This window comes from Physeter macrocephalus, chromosome 2 (genome assembly GCF_002837175.3).
Source record: "Physeter macrocephalus isolate SW-GA chromosome 2, ASM283717v5, whole genome shotgun sequence".
Classification (NCBI taxonomy): domain Eukaryota; kingdom Metazoa; phylum Chordata; class Mammalia; order Artiodactyla; family Physeteridae; genus Physeter; species Physeter macrocephalus.
The window spans coordinates 55,117,962-55,132,609 of record NC_041215.1 but is presented as its reverse complement, the minus strand read 5'-3'; the positions used below and the strand labels follow the sequence as shown (position 1 = coordinate 55,132,609).

At 34.1% G+C, this 14,648-nt stretch overlaps 1 protein-coding gene across 3 annotated transcripts in view; it reads left to right on the top strand.

The window, feature by feature from the left end:
* The window catches only part of ORC4 (origin recognition complex subunit 4), a 99,445-nt gene that overhangs the window by 49,723 nt on the left and 35,074 nt on the right, over positions 1 to 14,648 (top strand). For all 3 annotated transcript variants that reach the window (XM_028477675.2, XM_007108045.4, XM_007108044.4), the window contains exons 2-4: positions 3,880 to 3,953; positions 6,669 to 6,745; positions 7,305 to 7,395. In XM_028477675.2, coding sequence (XP_028333476.1) covers positions 3,897 to 3,953; positions 6,669 to 6,745; positions 7,305 to 7,395 — 225 coding nt within the window. In that variant the 5' untranslated portion in view covers positions 3,880 to 3,896. The remainder of the gene's footprint in view (positions 1 to 3,879; positions 3,954 to 6,668; positions 6,746 to 7,304; positions 7,396 to 14,648) is intronic.

Genomic DNA, 14,648 nt, shown 5'->3' with positions numbered 1-14,648 from the left:
AAGAATGAAATTAGAACACTTCCTGACACCATACACAAAAATAAACTCAAAATGGATTAAAGACCTAAATGTAAGACTGAACACTATAAAATCTTCAAGGAAAACATAGGAAGAACACTCTTTGATGTAAATCACAGCAAGATCTTTTTTGACCCACCTCCTAGAGTAATGGAAATAAAAACACAAATAAACAAATGGGATCTAATGAAACTTAAAAGCTTTTGCACAACAAAGGAAACTATAAACAAGATGAAAGTACAACCCCCAGAATGGGAGAAAACATTTCCAAACAAATCAACAGACAAGGGATTAATGTCCAAAATACATAAACAGCTTATGCAGCTCAATATTAATAAAAAACAACCCAATCAAAAAATGGGCAGAAGACCTAAATAGACATTTCTCCAAAGAAGACATACAGATGGCCAAGAGGCTCATGAAAAGCTGCTCAACATCATTAATTTTTAGCAAAATGCAAATCAAAACTACAATGAGGTATCAACTGAAACCGGTTAGAATGGGCATCATCAGAAAATCTATAAACAACAAATGCTGCAGAGGGTGTGGGGAAAAGGGAACCCTCTTGTACTGTTGGTGGGAATGTAAATTGATGCAGCCACTATGGAGAACAGTATGGAGGTTCCTTAAAAAACTAAAATTAGAACTGCCATATGACCCAGCAATCCCACTACTGGGCATATACCCTGAGAAAACCATAATTCAAAAATACACATGCACCCCAGTGTTCATTGCAGCACTATTTATAGTAGCCAGATCATGGAAGCAACATAAATGCCCATAGACAGACAAATGGCTAAGGAAATTGTGCTACATATATGCAAGGGAATATTACTCAGCCATGAAAAGGAACGAAATTGTGTCATTTGTAGAGATGTGGTTAGACCTAGATAACTGTCATACAGAGTGAAGTAAGTCAAAGAGAAAAACAAGTATCGTACATTAACTCATATATGTGGAATCTAGAAAAATGGTACAGATGAACTGGTTTGCAACGCAGAGGTGGAGACACGGATGTAGAGAATAAACGTATGGACACCAAGTGGCAAAAGCGGGGTGTTGTGTGGTTGTGGGATGAATTGGGAGATTGGGATTGACATGTATACACTAATATGTATAAAATAGATAGCTAATAATAACCTGCTGTATAAAAAAAATAAAATTAAGTTAAATTTAAAAAAAAAACTGCCAAAAGGAACCTTTGCAGAATGGCTATAACATTTCACATTCTTACCAGTAGCTGTATGAGAGATGTGGATTCTCTGCATCCTCACCAGCATTTGCTGTTTTCACTTTTTAATTTTTGCTGTTCAAATAGGTATGTACATATACCTCGTTGTGGTTATAATTTGCATTTTCCTAATGACTAATGTGTTTCATGTGTTTATTTGACATCCATATACTCTCTTTGGTTGAAGCGTCTGTTTATGCCCTTTGCCCATTTTTCTAGATTTCTGTATTGTTGAGCTTTGAAGCTTCTCTGTATATAAGTCCTTTGTCAGATATGTGGTTTGCGTCTGTCATTCCAAAACTTGTCATTTCATCTATAAAGTTAGAATTGTCTTTTAAAATATTCTTTGTAATAGAGTGGAGATTTGACTATTATTTGGGAGGGGCTAAATGTATTAAAACCAATCTCGATTAAGACTCAATTTGCAGTAAAAATTTATGTGGGTTAGGAACTGAAGTAGTGTGTATGTGTATGTTTCTTTCATGAATGATCACCAAATGAAGAATATGCATGTTTTTAGTGGCTTACCTGAATTATATTTGATGCAAGGAGGCAGATTAGACACCTACCCTGCAACCTCAGGCATTTTACTTAGCTCTTCTGAGAATGTTTTTTCAACCCATGAAATGGGGAGAAATATGTTTTAATTCCATTATGCTGTGAAATCGCTAATATAGCTCTAAAAAAAAGTAGTAAAAGCTCTCCTCCATTTTTTAAAAATTCACTTCTTATTTTCTAGGGGACATTTGTTCCATTGTTTCCTGTGATTTCAGATTTTGGCTTGTAGACCTTCTTCACAGTCAAGAGTATCTTAAACCAGAATGAGGATATAATTTCATGTTGCTAAAATGGATTTTTGCCCACACACAACTCTGATTTAAGGGAAAATTTTAAAATAGAATAAAATTAAAATAATTAAAGATTCTCAAGCAAGGTGCCTAGTACAGAGTAAAAGCTGCTAGAAGGGCTCTAAGGGTGGCTGAGAAAACCACTTTTCTCCTAAGAAGGAAGCTTATTAAGGGACCAAGACATCAGTAGAGTACTCTGTTCTTGAGTTTACAATTTGAGTGCCTAGATCCGGAAGCCCTCAGGGGTTTAAGAAGGGAGGGACAGATTTGCTTGTTATCTGTTTGTCAAAGCATTGCTCAACTGCTGTCCTGTTAGAAACAGCATTCCAAGGGTTGGTGTCTGTCAGTATATGAAATTAATAAATATGAATATAAAATATGTCACAAAGGTTGATCTTCCTTTAAGTTATTGAAATGTGTACTTTTTAAAAACAGTTGACTAAATAGCAGTTAGTTATATATAACAAAGTATATACACTTATAGCTATATATAATAGTTACATATAATCAAGTATAACTTGACTGGGTTTAAATCCTGACTCTGACATCCACACTGTTTGGTTTTGGTCAAGCTACTTAACCTTTCTGTGTCTTCTAATCTGAAAGCAGTGTTAATGATCATATTTATACCATAGGGTTATTCTTAGGATTAAATGAGTTCATAAATATAAAGTACTTGTAACAATTCATGGCTAAGCTATTATTACCTGATTAGTAATTATATAGGAAATTGTTGATGAGAAAATTAGATCTTTTAGCCAAAGGTGTTTATCTATGAGTATATTGCCCTCAAGGAGAATTTTACAGAACTTCTTTTTTTTCGTTAGTATATGTATTTTTCATTCCAGTTATCATTGCCAACTTTATTTTGGACATTATGCTAAAATGCTTGGAACTTTTAAATATCCTCAATTTGGGGACACTGACAGTTAACGAAATTTTGTTTAGTATGATTTGATTATGAAAAAGAAAAGTACAGGCAGTTCTGTATGTTTACAGAAGAGACATTTTACCTAGTCTGTAATGAGTGTTTACGACTGATGAGTGGCACAAGAAAGCGAAAGCTTTCTGGAAGGACTGATCCTGTGGGATGGATGTGGGGAGAAACATTGTATATAAAGGAAGCACATAGATTGTTTTTTCTTTTTGTTTTTGTTTTTAAAGGCAAGGAAGGGAAGCTGAATAGTAGATTGAAAAGAAAGGTAGGAGTAATTGTGTTTGAGAACCATCTAAATTGTGGAATGGAGTGTCAAACCTGTACTTAGACGAAGAGGAGCCGTTGAGATGGGTTTTTTTCTGTTTTTATTGAGAAACAATTTACATACATCACTGTATAATTTTAAGATGTTTAGCAGGATGGCTTTATTTACATATATTATGAGATGATTCCTACAGTTAGGTTCAACTGAGAATTTTTAAAGTTTGAGAAATTTGAACATTTTTCATGTTTTAAAACTTGTTTATTGGGCTTCCCTGGTGGCACAGTGGTTGAGAGTCCGCCTGCCGATGCAGGGGACACGGATTTGTGCCCCCGTCCGGGAGGATCCCACATGCCGCAGAGCGGCTGGGCCGGTGAGCCATGGCCGCTGGGCCTGCGCGTCCGGAGCCTGTGCTCTGCAGCGGGAGAGGCCGCAGCAGTGAGAGGCCCGCGTACCGCAAAAAAACCCAAAATAAACAAAAAGAACTTTTTAATTTTGATTCTATAATAGTACATTCTTAAATAATCTCTATAAGTCAATAGTCTTTATATTCATGCTAAAATTTTTTTTCTTTTTTTTTAAGGATTTCATTTTGTTGAAATGAGCAGTCGTAAATCAAAGAGTAACAACTTAATACAAGCAGAATACCTTTCACAGGTTAGTATATATTTTCGTTACTCTGAAGGTCTGTTACCATGCAAAGGTGATAAGAGAATTAGTCATCTTCTTAACTTGAATTCTCCCCTTAGCATGTATGAAGAACCACTCTTTTCATTCTCAAGGGGAGAGTATCTTTGCTACTTCCTAATTTCAACCTCTGAGTCTTTGGATAGATGGAATCCTAACTTTACTCATGTCTTCCTAAATGTGCTCTAGTTCAATTTAGTTTAATATTATCTGAGTTTTATACTTCTTTTGGTAAATTTATTCCGAAGTATTTTATTCCTTTTGGTGCTGTTGTAAACGGAATTGTTTTCTTAATTTTATGTTTTATTTATTGCAAGTGTATCTAAATGAAATTGATTTTTCTATATTAATCTTGTATTCTATAACCTTCCTGAACTCGTTTATTCTAATTTTTTTTAGTTTATTTCTTAGGATTTTGTTTATATAAGATCATGTCATCTGCAAATAGAGATAGTTTTACTTCTTTCTTCCCAATCTAGATGCCTTTCATTTCTTTTTCTTGTCTAATTGCCCTGACTAGAACCTTCAGCATAACACTGAATAAACTAGCAAGAGCAGACAATCTTATTTTGTTTTCGATATTGGGGAAATGTGTTCAGTCTTTCACCATTGAGTATGATGTTAGCTGTAGGTTTTTGTGTGTGTTCTTTATCAGGTTGAGGAAGTCCCCTTATATTCCTAGTACGTTGAGTGTTTTTATCATTAACATTTAATGTTTTCTTAAGTGCATATATATCTCTTTTGAGGAGTCTAGTAGGGAATGTGCATATTTCTACACTGGCATTTTTTTTTCTTTTTTAAAGTTTTTTTGATGTGGACCATTTTTAAAGTCTTTATTGAGTTTATTACAATATTGCTTCTGTTTTATGTTTTGGTTTTTTGGCCATGAGACATGTGGGATCTTAGCTCCCCAACCAGTGATCGAACCCTCACCCCCTACATTGTAAGGCGAAGAAGTCTTAACCACTGAACTGCCAGGGAAGTCCCTACACTGGCATTTCTATTTATCTGGCTTGACCAGAACTACATTTCTTTTAAACAAAAACTAAATGTTATTGGCATTCCTTCGTGAGACCTTACCTTCCTTCTTTTAGAAGGAAAATGTTTAATTCTGTTTTTTAATTTAACTTTTACATATCTTTGTAAAGTGAACAAATCTTCCATGTGCAGCTTAATTAATTTGTATACATGTATACACCTGTTAAACTTTCATCTCAGATCACTTTAGGATTTTTGAACCTCTGACTATTCACTACAACTTCACTTTATCTCTCACTTTATTTTATACATAGTTGTCTCTCTAACAGACTTTAATGAAGTTTAAAAAAGAAAAGGACTGAGGGTTGTCTTTTGATTTCTAGTGATCTTATCTAGAGGGCGGAATACATACTATGATTCATTGAATCTATATATGCCCCTTTAATTTTTTTTACAGATATCAGCTATTACCTATATAATACCTATATTGTGTTATAGATAACTGCCTTTTTTAATCTTCAAAACAGACCTTCCAGAAAAGTGTTATTGTCTCTTTGGCACCAATCTTCCTATTCTTTCCACTTCCTCTATAACTATAAGTATGGATTATTTTATCCCCGGTGAATAATTTGCTTTGCTTAGCCTCTGGTACACGTAAAGAGAACTCAGATCTATTTCTTTGGTACGTGAAGGATCAGTCCCATGCTGTCAGTCTGGGAGAAGCAAATAATCCTGGAGGCTCCTTGTTTCTGCTGATGGGGCTAAATCTGAAACAGCCTCCTAAGGTTTTTGTCACTGGAGGACCTTTGTATTGTTAGCAGCAAAGCAGAAAAGGAATGATTTTAATGATCCATCTTTTTAAAGATTGTGATAGATTGGCTTTTTTTTTTTTTTTTTTACAACTGAGTCTAAGCCCTTCGTTCTAAAGCAAACTCAAAATTTAGGTCTTTAGAAGAATTTTTTCTTAATTAATTCCAATGATTTCTTATTTTATGTCCTAGGTGAATATAATTTCTTCCATATAATTGAGCACATCCTTATATGCTGAGTTACTGCTATTTTGCAGGTTGTTTCTTGAATGTGTCATTTCTTTCCAAATATATTCATTTCTTTCCAATATATTTGCAGTGTTTTTTCAGGCATAGATCATGTTCTTTTAGTAGTATGGTGCTCTGCATCTAATAGGCCCTCAATAACTATATGGACTTTTAAATTTCTTTTATTTCCTCGGAATCCTGACTTCTGTGACAGATAGAGATTGATAAGGCTTGAGCTAAACCAGTTTAGATGTGTTGGTCTCTAGAGACTGAGGTGTGGTTCATGAGCATTGTTAAATTAGATTACATTATTAGATCCTCTCCTGTCTTTGTTCCTTGGCTGATACGTTACGCAAAGTGAGGTATTCGTTCATTCACATGGATTGAAACAGCCCTCAAATTGCTGATGTAGCTAAAGGAACTAATTCTTTCTCTTGTTGAAAGCTTCATAACTAAGTTCTCATCCTTTCTCTGGGACTTGAGATAGGTAAAAAGAATTGTTAATCTTACAACTTAGGAAAATGCCAGATGTCATGAAGATAAGTTATTTAGGGAGGGTTGAATTGATTCATTAATACCTAATTCTGACTGCTATAAATGTATATTCTTGTTCTTTTTTGATTGCGTATGTAATATTTTCATTTATATTTATTCACTTTATTTTTATCAGGTACAAGGAATTTTACGTGAAAGATTCTGTCATCAGAGTCCACATAGTAACCTATTTGGGGTACAAGTACAATATAAGTAAGTTTAGCTATCTGCTTGTCTGTCATGAAGCTACTTACAGATGCCCTTTAGGTATTGCAAAAATTGTCATACACAGATTTTATTAAACAAGGCTAACAGACATTTTATAGAGGGAAAAATTTTGCTTTGTGTATAAAAAAATGACTGTTGTGAAGCAAGAGCAGATATCAATATTTACATAGTGAAAAAAACCTTTTAACTTTCAATCTTGTATCATTTCTATAATCTGGTATTATGGAGAGAATTCTGAGCTTGCACCTAATACTCAGCAGCCAGCTGTGGAGTGAAAGATCCTAAGAGTTGCCACTGTTGTCCCTTGTCCCATACCATCATAAAGACCAAGATACTTCAGTCTTACTTGGTTTCTTCTTGAGGTTTCCAGAGAATCAGTATTTGTGTTCTTCTCTGTAGGACTATTTAGAGCATAAGTCAAGTGCCCAGAAGAAGAGAAAAAAGGAATGTCTGTTTTTTGTTCAAATTCAGCTTTTAAAAAGTATTACCTAGCAAATTATTTCAGCTTTCCTTTTTAAATTTTGGCCTATTTATATCATTTCAGGCACTTAATTGAGCTGCTAAAAAGAACTGCTATTCATGGAGAAAGTAATTCTGTTCTCATTATTGGACCCCGAGGATCAGGAAAGACCATGGTAAAAGCTGTTGATTTCTGATGTTCCTTTGCTTTGTAGGCATGTGATGATTCTTAGGGACCACACTGTAAATGTTTTTCATTGTTTTCATCATTGTGTTACTAACATTTTGCTTTTTTTTAAAGAAATTTAAATCATAGAAGACTGTATAATGTTAGAGTGGTATATTTGAGTTGAACAATCTTTTTTACCTTTTTCTCCCTCACAGTAACAAATTTTCAAATAATGTTTGTTCCATCATGGTCTTTTATCCTTGAAGAATTTGTGATTGCCAATGGACAAAGCAAACTAGCAGCTATTGAGCCTGTACCTTGTGTCTTTTATTTATGTTCTGTCGTTTATTCTTTACATTAACCCTTCAAGGTAGGTTTGGTATTGTCTCTATTTGTAGATTAGGTAACTATCATTACCATGCATTCTTTTTTCTCCTCTTATTGTTTAACCCTAACTCAGGCAGTTTTTTTAATATGTATACTCACATCTTCTAGAATTCTCTTCTACTTTCCCTCTTTACTATATTTGCTTAGTCACCTTCAAAAGATACTGTTGCTTTTTTCCCTCAGTTTCTCATTTCACATTCTTCATTCATTATGTAAGACAAATTATGGCTGTTATATTGCAAGTATTACTATTTAATTATAAAATCTGTTTTCTGCTATATTCCATGCAATAAATTTAGATTTCTCACTAATATGCTTTTTATACTATGTGTATAAGTAAAATTATGTACTATTTTATATTAAGTACAATTATGTAAAATAGAAATAAAATTACATTTTTATTTTTTAAGCAGTGTGTTTTCACTGTACATTATGTAAGATGAGGAAATTAGGACTTAAGGATTTTACTCTTATCACCCATTTCCAGTATTGTTTGAAGTACATTAATTCGGAATTTAGATCTAGATAATTTCTGTTCTTTTTTAATCTTCTAAGAGTTTTTCATTTATTATAATCACATTTACGATAGTATTTATTTTTGACTGTTTAATTTGGTTCAGTCCTTGGGCTCAGTCCTTGTATATAACCACTGTTTCTTTATTCTTGGTTTTTTATTACAATTTTCCTTTTTGTGTTTGACTTCAGTGCTATTTGGGGTAGTTTTTACAGGAGAACCATGTGACTAATATGCTTTGGAATTATTAGACTATTTAAAATTATTAACAATAATTCTATTAACAATAGAAAAACTGAGCAAAGATATGCACAGAAAGATCATAGGAAATTAAATACAAAGCAATCTTAAACTTATAAACATGTTCAATTTCACTCATAATTTAGTAAATTAAATAAAAACTATAGTAATTTTCTCTATCAGGTTGACAAAAAATCTGTAAGATTGATAACATACTGATGTTTTTGCTGGTGGTATAAATTAGAATTAGACAAAATCTAACCACACTACAAATGTGTATACCCTTTGACTCAGCAACTTTCTAGGAATTTACCGTTGTGAAATGATACGTGTACAGTTACTTATTTCATTCAACACTGTTTGTTAATAGTGAAAGATGAGAAACAATATAAATGCCCATCAACAGAATACTGGTTAACAAATCATGGTACATCCATCCATATAATGGACTATGATACAGCAGTAAAAAAGAATAAGGAAATATTTGTAGACAGTCCATAAAGAAAAGGAAGAGAAAAAAAGCTCATATTTCTGTCGGTTCGTCTGTGAACCAAAAATTCCCTGAAATGTGTATATATTTTTAAAATTTTTTATTGGAGTATAGTTGATTTACAATGTTGTGTTAGTTTCAGGTATATATCTAAGGTGAATCAGTTTTACATATACACATATCCACTCTATTTTTAGATTCTTTTCCCATATAGGCCATTACAGAGTATTGACTAGAGTTCCCTGTGCTATACGGTAGGTCCTTATTAGTTATCTATTTTATATATAGTAGTATGTATGTCAATCCCAGTCTCCCAATGTATCCCTGCCCCCTTTATCCCCTGGTAACCATAAGTTTGTTTTCTACATCTGTGACTCATTTGTAAATAAGTTCATTTGTACCCTTTTTTTTTAGATTCCACATATAAGTGCTATCATATGATATTTGTCTTTCTGTGTCTGACTTACTTAAGTCAGTATGACAATCTCTGGGTCCATCCATGTTGCTACAAATGGCATTATTTGTTCTTTTTTATGGCTGAGTAATATTCCATTGTATATATGTACCACATCTTCTTTTTTCATTCCTCTGTTGATGGACATTTAGGTTGCTTCCATGTCCTGGCTATTGTAAACAGTGCTGCAGTGACCATTGGGGTGCATGTATCTTTTCAAATTATGGTTTTCTTCAGGTATATGCCTAGGAGTAGGATTGCTGGGTCACAAGGTAGTTCTATTTTTAATTTTTTAAGGAACCGCCATACTGTTCTCCATAGTGTCTGGAGAACAATTTACATTCCCACCAACAGTGTAGGAGAGTTCCCTTTTCTCCACCCTCTCTCCAGCATTTATTGTTTTTAGATTATCTGATGGTGACCATTCTGACCAGTGTGAGGTGATACCTCATTGTAGTTTTGATTTGCATTTCTCTAATAATTAGTGATGTTGAGCATCTTTTCGTGTGCATTTTTTTTAAATTTATTTTTGGCTGCATTGGGTCTTCGTTGCTGCCCGCGGGCTTCTCTCTAGTTGTGGTGAGTGGGGGCTGCCCCTCTCTGCCGTGCGCCGGATTCTTATTGCAGTGGCTTCTCTTGTTGCAGAGCACGGGCTCTAGTCACCTGGGCTTCAGTAGTTGTGGCACGTGGGTTTAGCAGTTGTGGCTCGCAGGCTCTAGAGCGCAGGCTCAGTAGTTGTGGTGCACAGGCTTAGCTGCTCCGTGGCATGTGGGATCTTCCCGGACCAGGGCTAGAACCCGTGTCCCCTGCATTGGCAGGATTCTTTACCACTGCACCACCAGGGAAGTCCTTTCATGTGCTTTTTGGCCATCCATGTGCCTCCCTAATATATTAAACACTAATATAGTGAGTTATTTGTTGAGGGGGGGATATGGGAACAGAAATAGGAATCTTTTCACTAAATATACTTTTTGAGGGGTAAACTATATGACCATACAATCTATTTTAAAAACTAAAGAATGGAAAGTTGGTTGAAGGCAAGGGTAAAAAACCCCAACAGCCTGCTTAACAGAACAAATCGCTAAAGTCATTCAGACCACAGAAATACAAAAGAGAAATGAAGTTTAGTAATATGGGGAAATGTAAAAAAATATTTTAAATACATCAAAAATTATTTTGCACATTACTTACCACATGGCTGGGATTGAACTCTTGGGTCACAGTTTTTTCTCCTTTCGAATTACATAGATTTTATTCAATTTGTATTCTGTGGGAAAACTCCATGGGTAGGCTTTTCTTTTTTCCTTTATAAACTGCTGTTTCAATCTGGATAGTTTAGATTATGCAGTCATAACAACCCTAAATTTCTGTGTCTTGACACAAAAGAAGTTTATTGTTTACTTTTGCTCTATGCGTAGTGTGGATCAGCAAGGGGGCGCTGTTCTCTGTAGTCACTCAAAGGAAGTGGTGGATGTTATGTCAGCATTCCTCCACAAACACTCCAGTGGAGGAAAGGGAGCATGATGGATCATGGACACTCTTAAAGTTCCTACCCAGAGGTGATACAGAACACATCTCACAATTCACTGAACAGAGTGAGTCACATGGTCACACCTAATTTCAAGAGAGCAAGAAAGTGCATTTTTCCTAGGTCCTTAGAAAGGGAGGTTAAGCAGAAGTATGGTGAACATCACTGATGACCACCACAGCTAACGTGTTTTGAGTTTGTTTGTGATTTTTTCCTTGTCTGAATGCTTTTAGAATTTCGCTATGTTAGCAGTATGAACGTTTCACAGGCTATTTCCAAGTGTGGGTCATAAAAACTGAAGCTCTGCAAACCCTCTTAATGTGAATTTAAGTCTTTCTTTAGTAAAGGATAATTTTCCTTTCTTTCCAGTTTTCATTATTTATTGTCTTTGGAAAACACATTATCCTATGTATTTTTGAAGAACATTTTTACATAATACTTTAATTCTTCAAGGAGCTCCATAGTGATACTCTTGTATCAGTACAAGAGAAAATGAGATCTAGGAAATCAGTACATTAGACCTGTTATTCTGTCATACACTGTGCATCTTGAAACAAAATAACGATACAACAGAGAAGTTGAATCTCAGTGATTTGTACATCAGAGTGCCAAGCCTAAAAATATAGCTTGAACAGCTAATGACTGAATTTATTTTGAACTTTCATCTTGGAAGTTTGTCCCTAAAGGCATGGAGAAAGTTCAGAAAAAAGGAAACAGAGCTAGTAAATGCTTACAAAGATGTATAAGTAAATACAAATTAAAGCTATACTCCATTTCATTAGTAAATTGGCTAAAATAGATATATTTTTTACAGAAAAAGTAAGCAGATAGTACAGAGTTCCCATATAATTTCCACATACATACATGCACACACGTGCACACAGTTTCCCCTATCATTAATATCTTGCCTTAGTGTGGTACATTTGTTAAAATTAATGAAAGTGATAGTGTGAAACATCATTACTAAGTAAAATCCATTTTCTACATTAAGGGTCACTCTTTGAATTCTACAAGTCTGTGGGTACAACACACTGTTCTGGTGTTTTGACGTCATTTATCTAATGTGAGTTAACTGGAATATGGAAGAACCCATACCTGGTATTCCATTTTGGTACAATGTAATTTATTCCTACTGCACTCCAATATTGAGAGGCAAAAAAAATAAGGAATATTGTTTTAACTCGTGCCACTTTTGTGATTTGTTGTGTGTGAGAGTATCCTGAGATATAAAATAAGTTATTCTTAGATAAGAATTTTATTATGTAATATAATTAGTATAATTATATATATTATAGCATTAGTACAGTCATGTGTTAGTAATATTATTAGTATAATCATGTAAATATGAACTTAAAAAGTAAGATTACAGTATATTTAAAACACTACCCTTGGCCAAACTATCCAAAATACAAAAATTCAAAATCTACAGTTAAGCGATAAAGGTAACAGTGTGGTTTGTTGTATTTCAAACATTTATTTTAAAAATAGATAATGGTTCCAAATGACAGATTGGACCCTGGAAAATACTCTTCTATATAGAGATAATTGTAGACAAAGAAACTTGCTAGATTGTTAAGTAGGATGTTTCTTCTAGTTGATATTTCTTCTAGTTACATATTGTTGAATCTTGTGTTCCATAAAGTATTTGGGAATAGTAATAGTAGGTAAGCATAAAAGTCTCTGGATGTTGGCAGTTCTAAGCAAACTGTGCTAGTATGTTTGTAAAATTAATTTTTAGCTACAAAGAATGTGGAAATGGGGTAGCCAAATTGGTTATGCTGGTTAGTGTAACATAACCAACTAAGTTTTTTTGGTACATAATACAGTTTAAAATATTTGAAAAGATGACATTGTTTCCTTGAAAAAAAAACTGGCATTATGTGATTGGTAACCTAGCTAATTACACAGTAAATTTTAGCAATATCCAGAGTGGAACTAAAATTATTATTTGAAGACATACTTGCTAATATGATCATTTCAGATGGTCATACCTCATAAAAAAATTGTGAGCTGATTCAAGCAAATCATAGTAACCTGGTGTTAAAGTAAATTCAGTGGAAAGAGGCTATAAACCTGTTACAACTCTCTCTATGCATATGTAAAATGAAGGTATTATTATTAACCCTGTTTCATTCTGCAAAGAATTTGAAATGGTTTTGAACAATTCATCAAACATGAAATGATTTTAAGCATAAAATCAGAGCCAGGGAAATATAAATATTATGTAAGTAAAATATCAAGAGGTGGGGGCAAGAACACAGCGGGTTACTAGGAGAATACAGCATAAGAGACCCAAGTTTGTATCATTTGGGGCCTAACTCTTGCGACAGGGTCTGACTTGATCCAAAGACAGAAAAGTACCACCTCATCTTCTGACAGTTTTCTGTAAAGAGTGTAACATCTCAGCTGGGCTTTTACTCATAGTATGACAGTTGATATTTTGAGATTGTCTTCTTTTAAGAGGACTTTTTTAAGAGGACTACCTGTGATCTGAGGTAGAATTCCATATGCTTTAGAAACTATACAGCTATACCAGGAATAACTAGTATGTTTGATATACTGTTGTGAAACCTAATAATTTAAAATGAGGGTATTTGTTTTCTTTCTATTGCACAAAGATATTACAGTGACAAATAGAGGTAGAATATTGCAAATACAAATAGTATTTTGTTTTTCAAAATAGCTTACCAGTTGTCTCAGTGACTTTGTTGAGTAATCCTTTTTGTCCTCACTAAATTTTGATGCCATCTTTATTGTATACATAGCCTAATTTCCTGGACTATATATTTTGGGATAGTACCGTTCTATTTCTATTTTCATATTAAAGATAATAATCTTGCCATTATGCTTCCTTTTAAAAAGCTTTATGTTGGGCTTCCCTGGTGGCGCAGTGGTTGGGAGTCTCCTTGCTGATGCAGGGGACATGGGTTCGAGCTCTGGTCTGGGAGGATCCCACATGCCGCGGAGCAACTAGGCCCATTAGCCACAACTGCTGATCCTGCGCATCTGGAGCCTGTGCTCCGCAGCAAGAGAGGCCACGATAGTGAGAGGCCTGCGCACCGTGATGAAGAGTGGCCCCCGCTTGCCACAACTAGAGAAAGCACTCGCACAGAAATGAAGACCCAACACAGCAAAAATAAATTAATTAATTAATAAACTCCTACCCCCAACGTCTTTAAAAAAAAAAAAAATGTGAGAAATTCATTTAAAGCCAGAACCACATTTGCCTATTATGATACAACAGAAACAGTACCAGCCTGGAAATCTGAGATCTGGTCCCAGACTTACTGGATTCTAAGCAAGTTAGTTAGCATTTCTGGGCCTCATTAAAAAAAAAAAAAAAAACTTTATGTTTTTTCTTAATTCTATTTATTTTCAAATTTAAGAAAATATGTAGTATTAATATGAAGAGATATATATGGTAGTGCAATATGAGTGATAATATGTCACAAATAAAAAATATAAAGAATGTAAGTATGTGGCATAGAAACCTGTAATTATAAAAATGTGAAGCTTTATAATTGAACAGTTTAAGGTGGCATAACACTTTCTGGGTATTTTTAGTAATAATTACTATTATATTTATTAGTATTAATAATTTTTTTTAAATTGTGAGCTCTAAGTTTAATAACGGCTTTCTTTGCTTA